Genomic DNA, 19,319 nt, shown 5'->3' with positions numbered 1-19,319 from the left:
ATGACAAGGGATGTTGAATATTTCTTTAAGTGCCTTTCACCCATTAAAGATTCCTCTACTGAAAATTCTTTCTAGCTCTGTATTCCATTTTTAAACTGGATTATTTGGTTTGTTGGTGTTTAATTTCTTGCTTCTGTAATTTCTTACTTTCTAGCTTATATTCCTCCTATAGTTGTTTTATTATTCTAAATAGAACTTTAAGTACTATATTGAAGAAAGAGAGAGAGTGAGCAGTCTCGTCCCTGATTTTAGTGGAATTGCTTTGAGTTTCACTCCATTTAATTTGATGTTGGCTATTTGCTTGCTGTATGGGCCTTGTATCCCTGATTTCTCCAAGACTTTTAACATGAAGAGGTGTTGGATTTTGTCAAAAGCTTTTCGGCATTTAATGTGTGATGATCATGTGGGTTTTTTTTTTCATTCAGTTGTTTTTTTTTTTTGTTTTGTTTTTTTAATAAGGTAGATTACATTGATGGAATTTTGTATGTTGAACCATCTCTGCATCTCTGGGATGAAGCCTACTTGATCATGGTGAATGATGTGTTTGATGTGTTCTTGATTTTGGTTTGTGAGTATTTTATTGAGTATATTTTTCATCAATGTTTGTTGTTTAAAAGAAAGAAAATCCTAACCGTTCCATTTTACCAATAACAGTCCAGGAGCTAGATGCTGGGGTGAAAATCTGCTAGCTCAGGTCTAGATGGAAAAAAACTGAAGAGTCTCACCAGCTCAGCTGACAGCCCAGGAGCAAAAGGCCCAAAACAAAACAAAACAAAACAAAAAAACAAAACTGAAGGCCAAAGGCTTGCTAGCTCAAAGCCCAAAAAGCCAGGGAGCTAAGGCGCTAAAGCCAGCGCCTGAGCTAACAGCCTTTTTTCCTTCCCCACGCTGTCTGAAATATCTCAACTCAAAGTCATTCCTACTTTTTAATCTTTGTCAGCTGCTTTCTTGTTCCTCCTCTTGACTGCTGGCTGCCTAGACAGTCACCAAGATCTCTCTATCATGTTGGAGCATCATCTTCATCCTTCTCGCTTAGAATATCTGACAGACTTTTCTGTGAAACAGGTATTATGAAGGACTTGCCTACTTTGTCCTTGTAAAGACTAGCAGTTGACTTTCCTGCATCCAGTTTGTTCAGCATTCCATCTGCAGTAGAAACAAGGGCATTCCTTACCCACTGACTGACTTGCCACATATGAAGCCATCTCCTAAAGGAGAACTTTTTGATGGTCTTTATTTTCTTTGAAGTCGACATGTTTCTTTGTCAAAAGATTCTCAAATTAATAAAATATCTTTAAATGCCATAAGATCTCTGAGGTTTTTGAAGACCGTCTATATCTATCTCTAGTATATCTGAATTACTTGTTTCTAGCTATATACTGACATAGAAAATGTCTATGTTTACCTAAAATATACCTAACAAAACCACAAATATGATTCACTATTAATTTGCATTTCTTAATTATCCTAAACAATATATGAGAGTAGCTTTCAAAAGAACTAGAGCTTCACATTGCATTAGTAAGAATTACATAAGTACAATGCCTTAAAAAGAGTTGATACATAGTATCTGTAACCAAAATATAACCTTAATTTTGTATCAATATGCAAAGATCTGTAAGAGTAGATTCAATAATCTACCCTTTTTTTTCCTGTTGTTCCTATATTATTTCTATAAATGTTAATGAGTGAAATAGGTCTGAAATTTTCTTTCTTTGTTGAGTCTTTGTGTGATTTTAGGCCATCAGGGGGGACTGTGACTTCACCGAATGAGTTTGGAAATGTTCTGTCTCTATTCTGTAGAATCGTTTATAATAATACCAATAGTTTATTTTGTAGAATAGTTTATAATAATACCTATAGATTATTGGTATTAGCTCTTCTTTGAAAGTTTGGTAGAATTCTGCACTAAAACCATCTGGTCCTGGGCTTGTTTGGTTTGGTTTGGTTTGGTTTTGATTTTGATGACTGCGTCTATTTCCTTAAGGGTTATAAGACTGCCCAAATATTTTACCCGACCTTGATTTAACTTTGGTAAGTGAAATCTGTAAAGAAAACCATCTATTTCATTTAGATTTTCCAATTTTGTAGAGTACAAGCGTTTGAAGTAACATCTAAAGTTTCTTTCGAATTTCTCAGTGTCTGTTGTTATGTCCCCATTTTCACTTCTGGTTTTTAAATTTAGATACTGTCTCTGCATTTTGGTTAGTATCACTAAGGGTTTGTCTGTCTTGTTGATATTCTCAATGAACCAGCTCTTGTTTTTGTTGATTCTTTGAATTGTTCTCTTTGTTTCTAAGTTATTATTTCGGCCATGAGTTTGATTATTTCCTACCATCTACTCCTTTGTGGTGTATTTATTTCTTTTTGTTCTAGAGCTTTTAGGTGTGCTTTTAAATTGCTAGTGTGCGAACTTTACAATTTCTTTATGAAGGTACTCAGTGCTATGAACATTCCCCTTAGCACCTTTTTTTCATTGTGTCCCATAAATTTGGGTATGTTGTGCCTTCATTTTCATTAAATTCTAGAAAGTCTTAATTTCATTCTTTATTTCTTCTCTTACCCAGTGGTCATTGAGAGTTACTCAGTTTCCACGAATTCATAGGTATTCTCTTCTTCCTGTTGTTGAACTCCAGCTTCATCTATGATGGTCAGATAAGATACAAGGAGCTATTTCAGTCTTCTTGTATCTGTTGAGGTATGCTTTGTGACCAGTATATGGTCAATTTGGGAGAAGGTTCTGTCTGCACATCCATTCAGTCACCTCAAGTCCATGATTAAACACAAAAAGTACAAAAGTCAAAATAGAGACAGTAAAAATGAATCCAAAGAGAAGACAAAGGAGGCATCATATGAGACTGAGAACCTCACATGGCTGGTGTGACATCTCATGTTTTGCCCTGAATAGGAAAATATTCAGTTAGTTCTGTAGGAATCTTTCCTCTCTCTTGCACCCGCCACATTCTAGATCAGGATCCCAAAAGACTAGAGTATGGGAGACCTCTGTAGATGCTTGCTGCTTTTCTCAGTTCACTCTGATAGTCCCTGAAGCTGAAAGCATGCCTCAGAGCCTTCAAATTTCTCAAGGTGTACATCTTCTGAGGCAGCCCTTCTGCCTTGGAGTCCAGAGTCTGGCTTTAGAATTTGGGTAGGAGTCCCGCCTAGTTAGAGGGTGTTCTCTTCACTCTCCATAACCCCTTCTACTAGGAATCTCAGCTAGAGTCACCCCCATATCCTCCCAGAAGCCTACCGTGTCTTAGGTCTCCAGCTTTTCATAGAGATCTCCTGCCCATGATTTCTCTTCTCTCTGTAGGTGCTGTGTCCTCTAATAATTCTACCCCCAGGCCTGGTTACCACCCTCATTTCTGTCTGTCTTCCCTTTCCTACTTGGTTCCCTTTCATCAGCCACTTCAATTGTCTTATTTTATGTCTGCTTGTAAGTGAGATTTAAGCATACTCCCTTGGGCCTTCCTTGTTACTTAGCTTCTTTGGGTCTGTGAATTGTATGTTTATCCTGTACTGTATGACTAAAATCTGCTTATAAGTGAGTACATACTGTGTGTGGCTTTCTGGGTCTGCGTTACCTCACTCAGGATGCTCTTTTCTAGTTACATCCATCTGCCTACAAATTTCACGATTTCCTTGTTTTTAATACCCGAGTAGTAGTCCATTGTATAAATGTACCACATTTTATCTTTATCCATTCTTCAATTGAGGGACATCTAGGTTATTTCCACATTCTGGCTATGGGGAATAAAGCTGCTGTGAACATTGCTGAGCTTATGTCCTTGTATAGTAGAGCACTTTTTGGTTATATGCCCAGGAGTGGTATAGCTGGTTCTTGAGGTAGAGCTATTTCCAGTTTTCTGAGAAAAGCCAGGTTGATTTGCAAAATGGTTGTACAAGTTTACATTACCACCAGCAATGAAGGAGGATTCCCCTTTCTCCACATCCTCACAAGCATATGTTGTCACTTGAGTTTTTGATCTTAGCCATTCTGAGGGTTGTAAGATGGAATCTCAGAGTCATTTTGATTTGTGGTTCCTTGATGACTAAAGATGTTGAGCATTTCTTTAAGTACTTCTCAGCCATTAGCCATTCTTCTGTTGAGAATTCTTTTTAGCACTGTACCTAGTGGAGGGATGTGAAAACCAACCCATTCACAAAAACTTCAATCCAAAATTTACCCTGCCTACAAAATGTCCAGGGTAAAGATTCAGCAGAGACTGAGGGAATGTCCAAACCAAAGCCTGGCTAAACCTGAGGCCCATCTCATGGGAGAAAGCCAACCCCTGACACTATGAGATGATATTGTGCTGTGCTCATAGACAGTAGCCCAGCATAGCTGTCCTCTGATAGTCTCTACCCAGCAATATATCGAAACAGGTGCTGAGACTCATAGCCATGCATTGGGTGAAGTGTAGGGAGTCTTGTGGAAAAGTTGGGGAAAAAGATAGAAGGACCTGGAGATGACAGGAGCTCCACAAGAAGACCAACAGCCAACTAACCAGGGCCCAGAGGCTTTTGCAAAGACTGAAGCATTCAACCAAGGACCACACATAGCCTGGACCTAGGCCCTGCACACAGATGTAGCAGATGGGTAGCTGAGGGTTCATGTGGATCCCCTAGTTAGAAGAGGGACTGGTGGCGAACTCTGACATGGACTCTGTTGCCTGCTTATTAATCACTCCCCTCTCTCAGGGCTGTCTTGCCACGCATCAGGGGAAGAGAATGAGTTCAGTCCTGATTTGACGTGATCAACTGTGGTGGTTGAGTGTGTATGGTGGGGTGCTTTTTCTGAGGAGTAGGAGAGGAAGGAAGAGGGGGAGGGGGAACCAAGAAGTGAAGAAGGAGGGGCCTATGATCAGAATGTAGAGTGAATAAATAAGTAAATTTTTTTAAAAAAGAATTTCAGTAGGAGTTCTGAAGACCTCCAGAAAATGTTAATCCCACCAGGCAAGAATAAGACCACTATCATAGTTTTGAGCCAAATTTGAAGCAAGCTTGATTTTTACTGGGGTACATCCAAGAGCAAGCCAGCAACTGCCTCCTAAGCAGGATTAAAGAGAGCAGCCCTGAGTCCATTTCTTTTTAACTTTTTATTGATTCTTTTTGAATTTCACATTTTGCACCCCCATCCCACTCATCTCCCTATCCCTTCATATCTACCCTCCACGCTTACAACCTCCTCACCAAAATAAAAATAAGATAGAATTTAAAAAAAAAATCTTTGTGGAGTCTGTAGTGTGTCATACAGTATCCCCTTTTTTTCCACACATCTCTACTTACATATGTTCATTGCAATGAGACATGGTCTGTTTTGAGGCCTCTGGCTTCTGCTACATCACCTATACTCAATTCTTTCAGGGACTCCTCCCAGAAATTCTGCAGGTTTGGATCTGCAGGACTGGCCCTCACACTTGATCCAGCAGACCATAGGTAGGGTAGATTTTGGGGTGGTCCAACTCAAAGCCCTGGATCTAAGCCTAGGAAGCAACTGAGTTAGTTGGTTAGCTTGTCAGCTTTCCTATGTCCACACCAACAAGGTGAGCTCTCCAGGACTGTGCCAGCTAGCTCGCCAGTGCCACAGCTAGCAAGTTACAGGGTCAGCTGTCCTGCTCTCATGTCCTCTAGCCAGCTCAACTAAGCCTTCACTATCAGGGCCAGAGTTCTACTGTGCTGCAGAGGAGAGGTGCAAATCTTGGAAGTTTAAGGAATAAAATCACAAGTAGTTGTTGTAAAACAGGTTTACAGAAAAGAGACAATGGAGCAATAAAAAAAATCTCAACAAACCCTATGTGGTTGCTCTGTGGTTAGAGAGGGTGATTGGGGAGGGTTAGGAAGAATCAGAGTACTCTCAAAAACAAGCAAAGGTCATGGATTGGAGCAGGTTAGCCTCCAGTAAACAGACTTAAAAACAGCAACTCAGCTCTTATGCTAAAAAGAAACTTTTAAACAATGCTGTATAGTGGCTCCTGCGTTCAAAATGAAGTCAGGCAGGAATCTGGACTCAAGCTGTTGCTTTCTTACTGAAATGTATCCATGTGCACAGATAATACTATAACTGAGGCTTCTTATGTCCTGGAGATGCTAGTGTTTAAAAGAACCTGCAGTTCTTTATAAAGTGCATTGCATAGATTTTGATCACCATTTAAAAGCAAAATAGAGGGCTAGAGAGATAGCTAAGCATTTAAGACTATTGGCTGGTCTTCAGAGGACCTGGGTTTGATTCTTGTCTATACATAAGCAACCCATGACCAGCTGTGACTCCAGTCTCAAGAGATACGATGCCCTCTTCTGGTTTCCACAGGCACAGACATACATGTAGGCAAAACACCTATGTATATAAAATAAAGTAAAAATGAAACAAAATGGAAAATGATCAAAGTAGATGCTAAGGGACAAATTACAATTTAGCAAAAAATCATAACTTGCTCTTATTTTTTAGATTTGGGGAAGAATTATTCTGTAAAGTAGGATAAGTATTCCAATAAACTGAGGGTTATAGGTTCATTTTAATGAAAATTAAAGGGTGAGGAGAAAGCAGAAACAAAGAATAGAAAGATAAGTTATCTCAGCATTATGCTTCTTTAATATAAAGATAAGGAAACAGACTCATTTACTGTTGAGACTAGGCAACTTAACTTTTTTAATACGGTTAGGTAGAGAGAACTTCCTCATGCTTATAAAATTGGCCTATTTGGCACATTTTGCATTTTTTTTAATCTCCACATTAATTAAGAAATCTTCCTGTTTCTTAATTCATATAATTACCTTGGTTTCTATTTGATGACATGGAACTTCAACATGAGTGACTCCATGCTGACTTTTAGCCTGCTCTATTGGGACCTGAGGCAAGAGCTTAGTTGAAAACAATGGCCTCCTGCAATTTTTATTTAATGAGGGCTGCAATTATTTTATGAAGCTTCTGTTTAAATGGTGTAGGTGTGTGTGTGTATTCAAAATGGTTTGTTGCCAGAATTAGTCAGCTGTCTGTGTGTGTTAGTATTTTTCTCTTTATTGTAACCAAGAGACTGACAGAGCAACTTAAAGGAGAAAGGGTTTCTTCTGTCTCATACTTTGAGGGTGCAATCTATCACAATGGGGAAGGTGGGTATCAGAGTGTGTTAAGGGTCTGGTCGCAAGAGCTCACATGTGGACCAAGAAGCAAAAAGTGGATATAAAGTGGAGCTAGCTATAAACCTCAAGGCTTGTCTCCCAGAGATCTGCTTCTTCCATTGAGGCCCCATCTCCTAAAGTCTCCTAAAACAGCACTACCAGCTGGAGATTAAGTATTAGTATATAACCACAAGCTTGTTGAGGGGGATATTTTACATGTATATTGTTAACATTGTGTTTTGTTGAAAAATAATTCAAATCTGAGTGAACAATCAGAACTGTCATGTGTGTTCTATATAACCCTCACCTCATTGATTCTTACCTCCAATCTCTGAGCCTTAATAAAGGCCTAGTACTTTTCTTTAATGTTTAAACTAAAGTAATCATGGAATATTTGGATGTGTTGTTAATATTTTTTATTGTTGTTGTTCTTAGCAAAATTGCTTAAATTAAAGGGATGATACAGGGCTTATATTATAGAGATATTTAATCCAGAGACTCTTGAAAGACTGAGAGAGAATGTGGGTAATGCCTTCAAGTATTGACAGACTCCATGAGAGGGCTCTGTGTATGCGAAGGCCTATGTGAAAACAGCAGCAGAAGGGGAAGGAAGGCAGTACCCAGCTCTGTAGCAACTGGACTCTGACCAGAAAACTGAACCACCTCTCAAAGACAGTGGGCTATCTGTGCTTCAAAGGGTTTTCTTAAGTCGGCACAAGGGTCAATTCACAGGTGATGCTAGGTGTTTCTAGGTACTGCAAAAGGAAGGAGTCAAGAAAAGAAGAGGGAAAAAAAATATTTCCAGTGCAAGTACAGTGGGGAGGAACAATTTTTGTAAAGTGCCTGCTACCACTATCTGGAGCAGAAATCTTGACCATTTGTGTCTCAGCTGTTGTGTGTTTCTAACAATGGGCATGCTCTAATAAGGTGAACTAACATTGAACTTCTTGCTCCTTGTCTGCTTAGGGTCATTGGCTTCCTGGAAGCTATTGTTTGCATAAAATTTGGACAAGATCTCTTCTCTAAGACCCAAATACTCTACGTTGTACTTTGGCTTCTTTGTGTGGTAAGTCGTTACTCTCACACCCCAAAGTGTTACCTGGACTCCCTAGCTGTCTTTAAGGAAATAGAAATACAAAAATTAAAGTTCTCGTGTACACCAAGTTTTCCTTAGAAGTTCATAGACATTTTTAAAATAACTTAAGATTGGACGATAGTCTAAAAGTTTAATACTAAGACACAGTCATATAGCATCTAAAATGGGTCACCTTAGCCGTTTCCAGATGTGCCCTCACCAGATGTACCATGTATGTGTTTATTTGCTTCTGGGAATGTGTTTAGATGAGTTGAAATTCTGAGGACTTGGAGGAAGTAACAAGGACAGTCGCATGCCCTCTCCTGCATCCTATCACTGTGGCTTTTATAGTATTACATATCACTATCCATGGGTATAGACAAACTGGCATCACATCTGATTTTGGAGACAATCAGACCACAGATCTTCTGCCCTGTAGGCCACACTTATACCACAGAGAGGTATCCACTCTGCAGAAAAAAGCCCAGAGTGGCATCAGCCCGGAGCACTATCCTTTTATTTATGTTCTTTACTCACTTTTTAAACTGAAATGTTTGAATTTTGACTAGCTTAATTGTATTCAGGTTTTCTACAGAAACCATAGATGTTTTGAGTTCATGAGTGCAGTGGTCTTATCATATTGAGAAGACAGTATTTCATCCTGTCTTTCCTGACCTTAGACTTCATATTTTTAAAATTTCTGTTCATTCATCCCAAGTGGCTGCCTTGCCTATCAAGTCTCTTTTGCTCTATAGCATTTCCTTTTGTCCCTAGTCCACCTTCCTTTGCACTTTGAGGGAGAAATCTTCTGTCCTGTAGATTCTCTTATTGTCTTACCAGCTTAATCCTGTCTTGTAATTAAACACACATTTTTCTTTTAACTTTGTCTAAGGTGTTTTTTGTTTTTGTTACTTTCACAGTGTCTATTTTTAGGGTTGTAGGTTAGAAATCCTGCCTGTACCAGAACATCTTGTGTCTTGCTCTGCCTTTCCTTATCTTGAGCAGTAACAGGGAATTAATAATTAATTGGTTAAAGTACAGAATTCATTTATTTTTCTCTTCTGAAATGATTAGAAGAAAGAGTAGGTGGGGGAGGAGAAGGTTAAGTCTATGTGATGCTTTGCTTTCTGATCTTCTTGCATTGTTCTCTGGCATGGTCACTTCAGATTTGAACTGGAATATGACCTGTCTGCATGTCTTCTCACCTTACCTGCAATAGGATAGCCATGGGGCCACTGAGAGGATAAGCCACGGTGCCCCCAGTTGTGGTAGAATATACTTCTTACCACAGTGCATAAGTGCATCATGGGCCAGCCAGCCATCATGTCGTATCTGCCATTTTTAGAACTGACCCCATGTAATAGAATGGACTTTGTTTATGTCTGCCTCTACAACATTATACTTTGTGAGTACAAAGAAGTTTAATCATCTTTTTTTGTCCCAATGTCATAAGTACATAAAAGGAGTCTTAGCAAGTATGTGAAGAACGAGTTGGAGAGGCAAAGACTATCCAGGCAAAGGATTGTATAAACATGGGACTGTGAAGCATGCCCAGTGCCTTAGGGTGATGGTAGCCTGTTTTGGGGAGTGAGAGCAAAGAGAGAGCACTGAAGTGGATAGGAGTTGCCTACATAGGAAGGGCAATGCATACTTGTAGTTGCTTCTTCTAGGATCTGTAAGTGATAAAACAGTGTTGTCTGATTTTTGTCACAGAGAAACACTGTGCAGGATGGGATCTGGAAGGAAAATGTTAAATTAGAGTATGTTGCTGGGTCCTAGTTGACAAGCAAAACAGAGGCATTGGAGTACAAGAAAAGAGCTAGTTAGGTTTGTTAGTTGTTCAGGAGATAACTGCATAGGACACTGTTGCTCTGTAATTACCCAGAAGGGACTTGAAGGCACTCCAGGGTTTCTCCAGGGTTTCTAGATTGTGCTAACAACAGGCCAGGGCACATAAGAGCATCCCGTGACAAGAAGAGGTAAACAGTTCTGAGTTGAGGTTGAATTTACAGATGAAGGCATCCTGTCTCATTGATTGCCTCACTGGAATTCTCAGCTGCTCACTATCATTTGATATGGCTTGTTCAGGGGTGATCTGACCCAACCTTTCCCTATGTGGGACTAGGACATGCCAGGAAGTTTTAGGAAGAGTTAGAAGACATTCCAGAGGGAGTTGAGATGCTAGCCAAGGATGGGATTCCATGGAGCAACTGGATTTAATAGGTCAAGTATAGCATCTTATGGCAGCCATAAGATGACAGTGAGACTCTGAAGACAGGCAGAGTCCCTGATTGACGTGATCACGCATGACAGACATAGAGAAAACTCAGCTTGAAAAAGGCCATTGACCTTTACAACTGCATCATGTAGAGATCTGGTAGTTTGGATATGCATTGGCTTCCATTACTGTGACAAATATCTGAGGTCAGTTCAAAAGAAATGTTTACTTTGGCTCACAGTTTTGGAGGCTTTAGTCTGCAATCATGCAACTTCATGGTGTTAGCACGTTAAGAACAAAGCATGCTTGCCTGAAGCCAGATGTGAAAGAATGTACTCTGTCCTGTTCCTCTATGTCCTCAACATTTGCTGAGTATCTCTGAAGTCTGTGCCCTGCTGAGATTCCCAAAAAAGGGAGTCCCAGTGCTCCAGTTGCTGCCCCTCTTTACCAAGGAGGTTGAAATAGAGGCGTGGTAACAAGAGAGCATGAAACCCAATCCATATACAAGCCAGCAGATCTCTGTGTGATGGAATTTTAAGACATGGGAAGGAGAAACTCATTAGTACCTTTATGGGTCATCTCTGGTGACCTAAGACCTTCTACTGGGCTCTGCTGTGTGTAGGTTCCTACCACCTCCCAGTTGCAACAAGCTGTGAACCAAGGTTAAAATGGACCTCTATGGACATTCAAGACCCAAACCATAGCAAGACCCCACTGCCTTGCATATTTCACAACCAAAAAGAATGGAAACAAGATTCCAACACTTCATAGCACGGCCTTTATTAAAGAGCAAGATTGATACCCTTGTCAGAAGTGAGATGATCTCTGTGTAATAAGAGAGCAGTAAGTTACACCATAGTACTCAGAGAAACAAAGCCCCTAATTATTCCCTTTGATTGGCAAGGCACCCCATACAACTTAAGATTAATGTGGAAGCAAGCATCTCATGTGCTGGCTAATAAAGCTGTCAAATAATCATCATACATTTTAATGTGCATTACCTTACTATGAAAGCCACACTGGATTGTGCACACTCAACTGCTGCCACACCCGTGGGTACAGACTGCCTGGCTTTCATCCAACAGAGTTCTCTGTTCTCCTTCCCTCATCCCTCTTCAAACAAAATTTGTGAAATTGCTATTTTAAATCCAGACGTTGATATTTTAAGTGTGTGCTTGCCTATATTTCCACAGGTATGATTGCAAACCCATGAATTACGAGCTTTTGTCCCCTGAACTGAGTAGAAAATGGTCCTCTTGTACCGAGGTAAAATAGTAGATTTGAGAACCACAGCAGGCCCTTTGTGTGGTGGTCATGATGATAAGTACCTTTCCTTTGCCACCTGCCTGTGTTTGCCTGGTCCCTATGCAAAGCCAGCTCTACCTGCTGTTTCCTGTTGGAGGGAGCCCCAGCTGCAACCTGAAAGCACAAGCTGTCAGGAAAGGAACCACTTACCCACCTGCCCTCTGATGGTCAGAATCAACAATGGCAGGCCAATGGAAGCATTACCTTCCTCTTCTCAGACTCATTTGACAGCCATTGCTTTGGGAAAGAGGTAAAAACCCTAGCACATACAGAGGCTCACATAGAGTACATTTCTGCTTTTGCTATTCTTTCCCTTCCATGACAAATGGCAAATTTAATGTTAATATATATGAGAAAATTTGGAGAAGTATTAGAATATGCTGGAGGTTAGAAGTCATTTACATTTTGTAACTAATATATTATTCATTCATTGCATAGTTTTTTTTTGTTTTTTTTTTAATAATTTTAAAATTTTATTTTAAGATTCTCTTGAACGTACAATTTCAGCTTTGTTTTTTTTTTTGTTTGTTTGTTTGTTTTTTTTCAATGCATTTTATTCAGGAACCTTGAACAATCATCGGACCCTGGGGAAAGCCAGCCCACAGCTTAAATAGCCTCTGGGTAGCCAACCCCAGCGTGCCACGTGGGCAATGCAGATAGGTCCACATACATGGAAGCAAGCCAGATCCTCAGCCTTAGCCAAATGTGGAGTTGTTTGTGACAGAGAGCATTCACCATCGGGAAGGTGGAAGGCGGAAACCAGCTCCATCTTTAAGGCGCGGCATTATGCAGCTCTCTACAGTTCCCCCTTTTTGTTTTAGACACATCAGGCAAGAGTAGAGGTCTGATCTCTGATATTAGAAATAAATTGGGACTTTGTACTGATGTTCATTTAGGTGTCATCCACCCAAAGAGCATCAGACCCGTCCGATACCTTTTTTCTCAGAGGCGGGACCTGGGGCATCAACCCGCATGCAATCAGATTTGCTCTTCTCTGGGTCCAAAGCGGCTGACCCTGAGTGCAGTGCTTAGCCTCGCATCCTGAGCATAACATTTTAGCTTTTTATGGTAGCCAACCATGCTTGGGGAGACTGTCCTGCTTCAATGGCTGTAAAGGCCTGAATGATCATGGCTGCATTACGCTGTTGTGAGACTCTAATCTTGCATATACACCACAGGCAAACCAAGGAGACCAACACCAGAAGGCCTGCTAACGCTCCCATGCCCGCCCATTCCTTCAGATGATTCATGGCTGCAGCAATCCATGGTGATAATCCTGTGGCTAGTCCTGTGTCCACTCTGGTAGAATTTACTGTGATAATGGCCATTCTCAGCTGCTCCATCGTAGTATCGAATTCTCCAGTCCAATTACCTAAAATATAGCTAGACAATTGTTTAGACAGATTTGCAGTATAGGAAAAATTCTCATGTTGTATGCTAGTGACACAAAGTCCAGCATACTTTCATTGACAGCCTGGTTGAGCCATTCATTGCATAGTTTTTTGATGTAAGAGAATTTGAACTTCTCTTTAAAACTCCATCATATTGAGATCTGCTTGTTGGCATATGGATTAGGTTTCATGCTTTTTGTCACCATTTCTCTATCACAATCACCTGGGTAAAAGTGGGCACCATCTGGAGTACTGAGGTTCCCTTTTTTGAAGTTTTAGGAGGACACTCACTTTAGAGACACTTAAAAAATGTTGCTGACGTGAAGGAACTGGCGGAGCTTAGGATGCAGGCCGTAGGGATGGGCCATCACAATTCTGCTACTCTCACTTGCCTGTGCTTCACCTACCAGATTGCATCTGAGTGGGTATGGCAGGAGTCTGCTGTTCCTATGATGCCTTTTTTTTCCTCAGTGAATGGAGGAGCACCGTGGAGGGATGGAAATAGACAGATGTAAAGACATAAACTCAGTATCTGATTAGATCAATAACATCTTTAAGTCTAGGACCCAACCTAACAAGAAGCCTATGTTCTGCTTCCAGTTTTTCTCTATGCCACCTGTGTCCCTGGAAGGCGTTGGACTCTCTGAGCTTTCCTTCCCTTCTGTTAATGTTGGAAGTGACTTAAGAATCTCTGAAATGTAGGTGGGTAGCTGGGTGTGGTGGTGTAGACCTTTAATCCCAGCACTCAGGAGGCAAAAGCAGACGGATCTCTGTGAGTTCTACAAAGTGAATTCAGTACAGCCAGGAAAACCCTGTCTTGAAAAACCAAGGTTGGGGGGAAAGATGAATCTCTAAAGTGACCTTCTAGATCTAAAGCTATGATTCTCAGAAAGAACTAAAATTATTCTCACAGGAAGAAAAGGTCCCACCATTATTTCATAGTTGTCCCTATGGTTAGGATGAGGTGATAGGTAATTGTAAGTATCCACAGACAATGGTGTGAGACAGACTAGGTATGACGGATGGTGTGGTCATGTGTTCTAGAGTGTGGGCCGTTTTTGTTTGGCTGCTTTGGTTTACTCCACTTACATCTGGAATGTTAAGACTCCTCTTTCTGGACCTTCTTGCCCTTCTCATACATGCTTTTCTCCTGATCCTCTTTTTCCCTCTCTCCTTTCCTACTCAGTCTGGGAAACCAGAGACTTACCCTAAGCTTGTTTTTATTTATTTTTTTCTTTTGATACATTTTGGAATTTGGATTCTCAATTTTCATAAAAGATAGGATCCATCATCCCCTAGCCATCCATTAGCCATCAAGTCTACATTGGCAATGAACTTGCACAGTATATGCATTTGCTCCTGTAGCATTTAAATCATATGTAGATAAAAAACGAATACTGTGTAACTTGTTTTTAGGGAGTGATGGTGAGAATTTTAAAATCTTTATATTCAGTACCAGTACTTTTTTTTTTCCTCAGAATATTTCTGAGCCAGTCTGTTGACCCTGAGGATAAAAAAACTTCTGCATGCAGAGATCTATACTTTTGTCCTTTTACTAGAATCTTATTTAAGGTATGCTACATGCTTGATGAACAGTCAAGTCTGAGGTGGAGATGCCTGGCCTCTGGGTAGCTACTGACTTGGTTCTCATCTCCCTCAGGTTCTTACAAAGTATTTTCAGTCTCTTTTTTTTTTTTCCTGTCTACAAAAGCAGCAGCAGTAAGGGTCAAGGTTGGGGCAACTAGCACCAAAACGCTGGGACCAGTAAGGGCAACCTTGTACCTTTTACTCAGTCCACAGTGATGTACTCCCAGGCATTGTTATGAAGTGGCTGGATGAAAATTTTCTGTCTGGAAGTTCTCTTCCTTTAGCTGAGTCTCTGTATGCTTTAGAGATGGATGCAGGGTAGAGCTATATGTCTGGTTGTACCATAACTCCATGCTGCCACATCCAATTGTTTTGAACCCTTGCCCTGGAGAAGGAAGGGAGAAAGGTGCTGAACTGTCTTCCAGATTCTCACAGAAACCCAGTTCCTGGGAAGTGGACTGTGTGTATGTACTGTCAATTTACTAAAGGGCTTTGTGTCTTTTTGTCTTTCAGGCCTTCACCACATTCCTGTGTCTGTATGGCATGGTTTGGTATGCAGAGCACTGTGGTCACCGGGAAAAGGTAGAGGAGAAAACAGAGGTGGCCCTCATTTGAAAGACCCAGCAGGGAACCCAAACACACAGAAGGAAAGAAATAGCATAGCAGCCTTAGGGAGCAATGTTAGTCCTGCCATGTAGAATTTAACGTGTCAGAATAAGCCCCTGTTACACACAGGTAGGCCTGCTTGTGGCTGGCCTTCTTAATATTTTTATCCTCTTTTTGCAAGAGGTTTAAATTTTACTTATTTTTTAAAATAAGATTTTTTAAAATAATTTATTTTTATTTTATTTTATATGCATCAGTGTGAAGGTGTCAGATCACTTGGAACTGGAGTTATAGACAGTCGTGAGCTGTTATGTGGGTGCTGGGAATTGAACCCAGGTCTATTTGGAAGAGCAGACAGTGCCCTTCACCACTGAGCCATCTCTCCAGCCCCTAAAATAAGATTATTTAAATTAATTAAAGCAATACAGAACTTGGAAACCACTGAAACCGTTCTTGAGGGTTGTCTTATATTTTGGCTGTTTTGCCTTCTTAGTCCTTTTTATGTACAGGCACCCCACCTACACTGCCTGATCCTCAAGGTTAAAGTAGAGAATGGTGTGAGTAGGTTTCAACACTAGCACAGTCCAAACTGTCGTGAGTGTGCATGTGTTTTATATGTGGGAGGATGTGGGGTGTGGAGAGCTTTCATGTGGAGGCCAGAGGCTAATGTCTGGTATCCTTCCTTTGTGCACTTTTTTTTTTTTTAACTGATTAGCATTAGCCACTGTGCCAGGCTTTTTGATTTCTGTTCTTGGGATTGAACTTAGGTTTCAGGCTTTCACAGAAAGCACTTTGCTGACTGAGCTATTTTTCCAGCCTTGCCTTTGTTCAAATAAAGTTAAAACCTTCATCCTTTGTTCATAACTTTGAGCTTAGATGTCTGTGCATGTATATGTTACTAAGATCAAATGCAGGGCCTTGCCCATGCTATCTTCCAGCCTTAGAGCTAATGCTTTCTAGAAGGTTGATTCTGTGTGGTCTGGCAGAAGACTGTAGGTTTTTTAGCTAAGAACTACAGAGTATAGCTATATCATACTCAGTCTGGGTTACCTTTTTTTTCATCCTGCCATTCCTCTCAGGACTGACTTAAAGTTTACCCACCAAACCTGTGTCTCTCTCTAGACCTATTCAGAGTGTGAAGATGGCATTTACAGCCCAGAGATCTCCTGGCATCATGGGAAAGGCTCAAAAGGTAACAGCTGTCTTGTTGTTTAAAACTTTATTGAGTCCTCTGCACACACAGGCCTACTGTGGAGATTTGGGGTCAAGTACTCATCTTCTGAGCATCAGTGAAAGGTCTCAGACCTACTCATCAAATCTCATCTGTCACTCCTTAAGAAACACAGTGTTCACAGAATCTAGCCAAAAGTGTGCTTTATGAGATGAGACTCCATACTGGGCTCTGCTTCTCCTAAGGCAGGAAAGTAAGTAGGTCCACACTGCCTCAAGCCCCATGATGGGAGCATTCTTCCTCTTGCCTCTTGGCTTTCATAGTGAGTGAAATGTTTAGAGAGAGCTGTGCACCCTGAGGGAAGGCCTTTTAAAAGACACTGAATCTGATGAATTTTATTCTAGAGGCCCTTAGCTGGCCTTTCTGGGAAGCATTTTGTATTAATCTAGGGCCACTGGGTTCTTTGAAATTTTTACCTGTATAGATACTGCTCCACAGGCAAGTAATTTTAAATTCTTGTGAAAACTGAGAAGCATGGCTGAGAGGAGCAAACTGAGTCTGAGAGACTAAGTTCACTGTGACCTGTGGTTAAGAAAGGCCTGAAAGTTCCTTTACATGCTTCCAGATGACCCCAGGGAGCTGGTGCCGTGAACTTTGCTTTTCCCCGCCACCCTGTAGGATGTTGACATGTGTGGGCAAAGGATTCACCAGACTGACCTTACCTGGGCCCATCCAGCTACCATATCCGCCCTGGGCGCTTCTGGTTCTCCAATAGAAAGAATTGAGGAGTGGAAGAGATACTACTTATGCAAAATGATTAAAAAAAATATTTTGGGCTCTGACAGTTGGTACTTAGAAAGAATACTGGAGTAAGGGCCAGTAAGGAATGGGGATAAGAGGCTGTCTGATAAATATTTTACCTGGAACTTAACCGAACTCTGGGAAATAGAGGGTTTAGGCTTAACCACTCCCCTAGGAACTGGCCGCAGGCTTTATCAGAAGAAAAGAGTCAGCCCAGTGTTACAATATCACCTCAGGGCTATCGCTCAGAGCACCAGGTGCCTTGATTGTAAAGATGTTGATCTCTCTTCTAATACTTTTAATTTTATGAAGTCAAGAATCTTTTCCAACTGAGTACTTATAGAGCCTGTTTAACAGTTCAGTATATATAAACTTGGGCAATCTGTACTGTAGTTGTAAACATGAGATTGATACTGATGTGGTTGAACCTTTAATTATCCCTTCTTTAGGCTTCCATTCGTACTCATTTCTGGTCCTCATGACTGTGCTGTCTCACATATTGCCAGAGTAAGAATTCCTCCTTGTACAAAGGAGGAGCACAGCCAGACTGTCAGAATCACCTGACCTTAAATTATTAACAAGGCCACTAGAGGGAGAGCAAGTGTCAGGTAAGAGCTGGCTTCTTAGCTGACAGGCCAGGGCAGGCCAGAAAGGGAGAACCACAAATCCCAAAAGTCAGCCCCCCAAAATAGAGGCCCCTGGTGATGGTGTGTTGGCTTCCTTTTGGCAGGTTCTGAAGACAGCCCACCCAAGCATTCAAGCAACAATGAAAGCCATTCTTCCAGAAGAAGGAACCGGCATTCCAAGTCCAAAGTCACCAACGGAGTTGGAAAGAAATGAAGGAGCCTGGTTAATCTCAGATGTTCCAGAGAGTGCCTAGACCTGAGAGGGAAACAGAACACTTTTGGACCTTCCTGTATGGAGATCAAAATGTACAGAAGGAACAAAGGGAGCCTTGGGGATCATGATTTGAGAGTGTAAGTTTTGTCTCCCATAGACCTGGACACACATTAGACTGACCATGGCTTGGGTCTTTTGCCAACTGGAGGTGTCTCCTAACTTCAGCACATGGCCTTTGGTTTCTGGTAGCAATACAGTATGCTGGAAGAACAGGATACCTGGCTTGCCAGTAATGGCTCTGTGCTGATGTGTCTTGTAGACGTTGTATAAATGTCTTCATTCAGATGTTAACTTTAACCAACTGGTTGATGAACTGGTCTGGGTTTTATTTCTATGAGTCTGCCTTTCCATTTGATGGGTTGTTTAAGTTCACTCAGTCTACTTTTACTTTGTGATTTCAAGTTAGAATGCTTAAAAGCTTCCAGAATCCATTGCTGAAATTGGGGGAGGGTTCCTTCTAGAGAAACAAAGGGTTGGGGGAGCTTTTGTGTCCCTGCTTAGCATACTCAGTCCCCAGCCACTTGACAGATGACCAGCAGCCTAAGTTTGAAGAAGGCTGGCTGCTTGCATTGGAGCCTGGGCTTCAGTTTGAAACCTATTAGTTCTACACTAATGCTATTGTTTGTCTTGATGGAGTGCACAAAAGTGACCCTGCTGGAGGAACTGGGACACTGCGGCTCCTCTCCTGCCAGGTGCCTTTTCCATGTGCGTGGTATTCCTTCTATGGTGTGTTGCCTACTTTGTTTTTCTGTCTCCTGTGAGGTGCTAGTGAGTATTAATTAACGTTCATCTGTGCCATGCTCTCCTAGAACATTTTCCCAGTCTACCCTGGAACTTTGTTTTAAATAAATCAATTAAAAACTCATCAAAGATCTGTGTCTGTTAGAATGGTGTTTCTTTGCATGCTATTGGTTTTTTAATTGTAAGCAACTTCCTATTTTAAAGTTTAGGACTTTAGGATAATAAAACATATATATATATATATATATATGTTCCATATGCTGAAGAAGAAAAAGAAACGGTATTTTAAAAGGACTTACAGATATGTCCTAATCTGAACCTTCCAAAGTGATCCACTGGAAATGGAAGTGTAGCCATTGTCTATAACAAATGGTCATGCTTACCACATTGATTTTTTTTTTTTTC

At 40.9% G+C, this 19,319-nt stretch overlaps 1 protein-coding gene across 3 annotated transcripts in view; it reads left to right on the top strand.

Annotated features, from left to right (window-relative positions):
- Nucleotides 1-19,045, top strand: part of Ptdss1 (phosphatidylserine synthase 1) — a 66,277-nt gene extending 47,232 nt beyond the window's left edge. For 2 of the 3 annotated variants that reach the window (XM_060393060.1, XM_060393070.1), the window contains 4 exons: nt 8,086-8,185; nt 15,209-15,277; nt 16,424-16,493; nt 18,004-19,045. In XM_060393060.1, coding sequence (XP_060249043.1) covers nt 8,086-8,185; nt 15,209-15,277; nt 16,424-16,493; nt 18,004-18,113 — 349 coding nt within the window. In that variant the 3' untranslated portion in view covers nt 18,114-19,045. The remainder of the gene's footprint in view (nt 1-8,085; nt 8,186-15,208; nt 15,278-16,423; nt 16,494-18,003) is intronic. The other variant, XM_060393066.1, reaches the window with a different exon arrangement.
- Nucleotides 19,046-19,319: the final 274 nt, after the last annotated feature.

This window comes from Meriones unguiculatus, chromosome 1 (genome assembly GCF_030254825.1).
Source record: "Meriones unguiculatus strain TT.TT164.6M chromosome 1, Bangor_MerUng_6.1, whole genome shotgun sequence".
Lineage (NCBI taxonomy): Eukaryota > Metazoa > Chordata > Mammalia > Rodentia > Muridae > Meriones > Meriones unguiculatus.
Note: the sequence above shows the minus strand (reverse complement) of the source record. Positions and strands in the feature narration are given on the sequence as shown.